At 40.1% G+C, this 3,754-nt stretch overlaps 1 protein-coding gene across 1 annotated transcript in view; it reads left to right on the top strand.

The window, feature by feature from the left end:
* Positions 1-3,526, top strand: part of LOC136835778 (putative leucine-rich repeat-containing protein DDB_G0290503) — a 10,468-nt gene extending 6,942 nt beyond the window's left edge. Inside the window, exons 4-6 of the mRNA XM_067099636.1 lie at positions 481-1,308; positions 1,464-1,578; positions 1,671-3,526. Coding sequence (XP_066955737.1) covers positions 481-1,308; positions 1,464-1,578; positions 1,671-3,177 — 2,450 coding nt within the window. The 3' untranslated portion in view covers positions 3,178-3,526. The remainder of the gene's footprint in view (positions 1-480; positions 1,309-1,463; positions 1,579-1,670) is intronic.
* The last annotated feature ends 228 nt before the right edge of the window (positions 3,527-3,754 follow it).

Here is a 3,754-nt window from a genome sequence, read left to right as displayed (position 1 = left end):
AAGAATTTACAAGTCTCCGGAACTCCTCCTTGAAGCAAGCACCGAAGCCATTTTCTTGTTAGTCTCTGTACTCGATTTCTTCCGTAAAAACGCCCTTAAGGACAACCACACTCTGAAGACAAACTGGAGTCAGCAAATCTTCTCCGTCTCTCTGAAGACAAGATGGACCACCAGGACTCATGGATTCCGGGAAAACCCACATCGATCCAAGTGGCAGATTTCGAAACTACGCTTTCGTCTCGAGCGTGTGTTAGGTACATCTCATCATGAGTACTTTCACTTGTAATATTGTTAGTTTTGTAAAAGTGGCCTTGCTTAGGCAAATTCATAATATCTGTGGCTACGGGATTCGCCGTAGTAATATTATCGATGATACTTGTGGCTACGGGATTCACCGTAGTAATATTACCGATAATACTTGTGGCTACGCGATTCCCCGTGGTAATATTGTTTTAAAATTGGCTCTGTTCCTCGGAACAGTGTTTACTCTTATAAATATCAGACGGAAGATCATTTCTTTGAGGCATGGGACGACGGAACTGATACCAACCAGCCAGGAGAACGCCAGTGAGGACAGCAACATCAACAACGACAACAAGAACGAAGTTTCGGCTCTGAAGGAGGTTTATGAAAGGAAGTTCGGCGATCTTGGAATGGAAATGCAGCTGCTTCGAAGTGAAAATTCTCGTTTGCGAGCGACGCTGGTGGAAAAGGAGAACCTATTCGATCAAATGACTGCAGACATCGACGGCCTGAGACGAAGAGTTATTGATAACTTCAAAGGACGAATGGAAGAAAGATCTCGCTTGCCCAGCCGATCTTTCCCAGAAGAGGAAGACGACTTTCTGGACCTCCTTGGACAAATTATGAATGATCTACATGAAAGCGACTTCCCCAAGCCATCCCTACTGGAGGATTGTAGGAGGAACCACATTTATGAGTCGGTCCTCACCCTTCGACAGCGGATAGACAGATTGGATCAGGAGAACCATCTACTGAAGAAAGAAAATATCGAATGTGAAGGGAAGATCGGAGATTTGGAGAAGGAAGTTCAGGACTTTGCGAAACAAAATGAAAATATTCAGACGGAATTTGACAAGGAAGCTAATGACCTCAAGCAGAGACTGAGTAACCAACAGGATATGAATATAGAAAAGGACGTAGAGATTGAAAGATTTAAAAAAGATGTGATTGAAAAGGAAGAGAAAATAGGAGACTTGGAAAAAGCGGTCCAGAAATTAGGTGAAGAAAAAAATGAAATTAAAAACGAACTGGAAAGCAAGGTTCGTCACCTTATGCAGGAGCTCAGTATCCTTCATATGAAAAAGAACATACAGATTGAAATTTGTAAACAAAATTGAAAGGAAAGTAGAAGATTTGGAAGCAGCAGTGAAAAGGAAGAGAAAATAGAAGACTTGGCTCAGTATCCTTCATATGAAAAAGCAGATTGAAATTTGTAAAAGAAGAAGTTATTGAAAAGGAAGAGAAAATAGAAGACTTGGAAAAAGCGGTCCAGAAATTAGGTGAAGAAAAAAATGAAATTAAAAACGAATTGGAAAGTAAGGTTCGTCACCTTATGTAGGAGCTCAGTATCCTTCATATGAAAAAAGAACATACAGATTAAATTTGTAAGAAGAAGTTATTGAAAAGGAAAAAATAGAAGACTTGAAAAAGCGGTCCAAATTAGGTGAAGAAAAAAATGAAATTAAAAACGAATTGGAAAGTAAGGTTCGTCACCTTATGCAGGAGCTCAGTATCCTTCATATGAAAAAGAACATACAGATTGAAATTTGTAAACAAGAAGTTATTGAAAAGGAAGAGAAAATAGAAGATTTGGAAGCAGCAGTCCAGAAACTAGGTGAAGAAAAAAATGAAATTAAAAACGAATTGGAAAGTAAGGTTCGTCACCTTATGCAGGAGCTAAGTATCCTTCATATGAAAAAGGACAGACAGAATGAAATGTGTAAACAAGAGGTGATTGAAAAGGAAGAGAAAATACAACACTTGGAAAAAGAAGTCGAAAAATTAACTGAGGAAAAAAAGGAACTTAAAAACGAATTGGAAAGCAAGGTTCGTTACCTTATGCAGGAGCTCAGTAACCTTCACTTGAGAAAGGACAGACAGATTGAAATGTGTAAGCAAGAAATGATTGAAAAGGATGAGAAAATACAAGATTTGGAGAATACAGTCCTGAATTTACTTGAAGAAAACAAGAAAATTAAAAATGAAATGGATAGCAAAGCAAATGACCTCAGGCATGAGCTCAGTGACATGCAGGATCTGAATAAGGAAAAGGATTTGGAGATTGAAAACTTTAGAAAAGAAATTACTGAATATGGAAAGACAATTCAAGGTCTGGAGGATGTGGTCATCGACTTGAAAGAAGAAAATCGGAAAAGGAAAGCTGAAATGGAGAAGGAGAGAAATGACGTCAAAGAAGAACTGAGCAGCCTCCAGACTATGAATATGGAAAAGGAGGAGGAGATGGAACTATTGAAACAAGAAATAATGGAATACACTAAAACGATTCACGTTTTGGAAAATGAGGTGGTCAACTTGGTAGACGAAAAGAAGAGCATGAAAACTAAAATGGAAAACGAAATAAACGACCTCAGAGAAGAACTGAGCAACCTACAGGATATCAATATGGAAAAGGACGAGGAGATAGAACTGTTTAAAAAAGAAGTAACTGAGGGTTGGGAAACTATTCATGGTTTGGAAAATGGGATCATCGAGTTGACGGAAGAAAATCAGAAGAGGAAAACAGAAATGGAAAAGGAATTTAATTATCTCAAAGAAGAATTGAGCAACCTCCAATATATGAATATGGAAAAGGACGAGGAGATGGAACTCTTTAAAAAAGAAGTAACTGAAAGTGGGAAAACTATTCATGGTTTGGAAAATGAGGTCATCGAGTTGATGGAGGAACATCAGAAGAGGAAAACGGAAACAGAACAGGAAATAAACGACCTCAAAGAAGAACTGAGCAACCTCCAATCTATGAATGTGGAAAAGGACGAGGAGATAGAACTATTTAAAAAAGAAGTAACTGAATGTTGGAAAACGATTCATGGTTTGGAAAATGAGGTCATCGAGTTGATGGAGGAACATCAGAAGAAGAAAATGGAAATAGTAAAGGAATTAAATGACTTCAGAGAAAAGTTGATCAACCTGTAGGCTCTGAATATGGAAAAGGACGAGGCGATGGAACAGTTTAAAAAAGAAATAATGGAATATGGAAACGTGAAAGGAAGAGCCGGACCTGAAGACCTAAACACCGTCTGGAAGAGTCCCCGAGGCTGCCGAATGGACAGCGGTCGACCCCCCAACCGCTATCCATTTGCCGGCCTTTTGCACAGTTCCAAGAGCTGTTATGCTCTTCAGTTCTGGATCTTCCATTCCAAGGCCAGTGAATGTCCAGCGGTCCCCCAACTGCTGTCCATTTTCCAGCCTTGGGTACAGTTCCAGGCACTGTTCTACTCTTCAGTTCTGGATCCTCCATTCCAGGGCCAGTGAATGTCCAGCGGCCCCCCAACCGCTGTGCCTCTTCTCCTCTTTCTATCTCATTTCTCAGAGAGAGAGAGAGAGAGAAGGAAAAGAAGCTGAGGACTGGAAGGGAGGGGTGGGACCTCCCTTCCTGCCTTATGCCTATTCTCCTCTTTCTGTCTCTTTTCTTAGATAGAGAAGAGAAAGAGGAAAAGAAGCTAAGGACTAAAAGGGAGGGGTGGGACCTCCCTTTCAGTCCTTACCTTCT

This window comes from Macrobrachium rosenbergii, chromosome 55 (assembly GCF_040412425.1).
Source record: "Macrobrachium rosenbergii isolate ZJJX-2024 chromosome 55, ASM4041242v1, whole genome shotgun sequence".
NCBI classification, from domain to species: Eukaryota; Metazoa; Arthropoda; class Malacostraca; order Decapoda; family Palaemonidae; genus Macrobrachium; species Macrobrachium rosenbergii.
The sequence above is the reverse complement of the archived record's forward strand: the minus strand, read 5'-3'. Positions and strand labels throughout refer to the sequence as shown.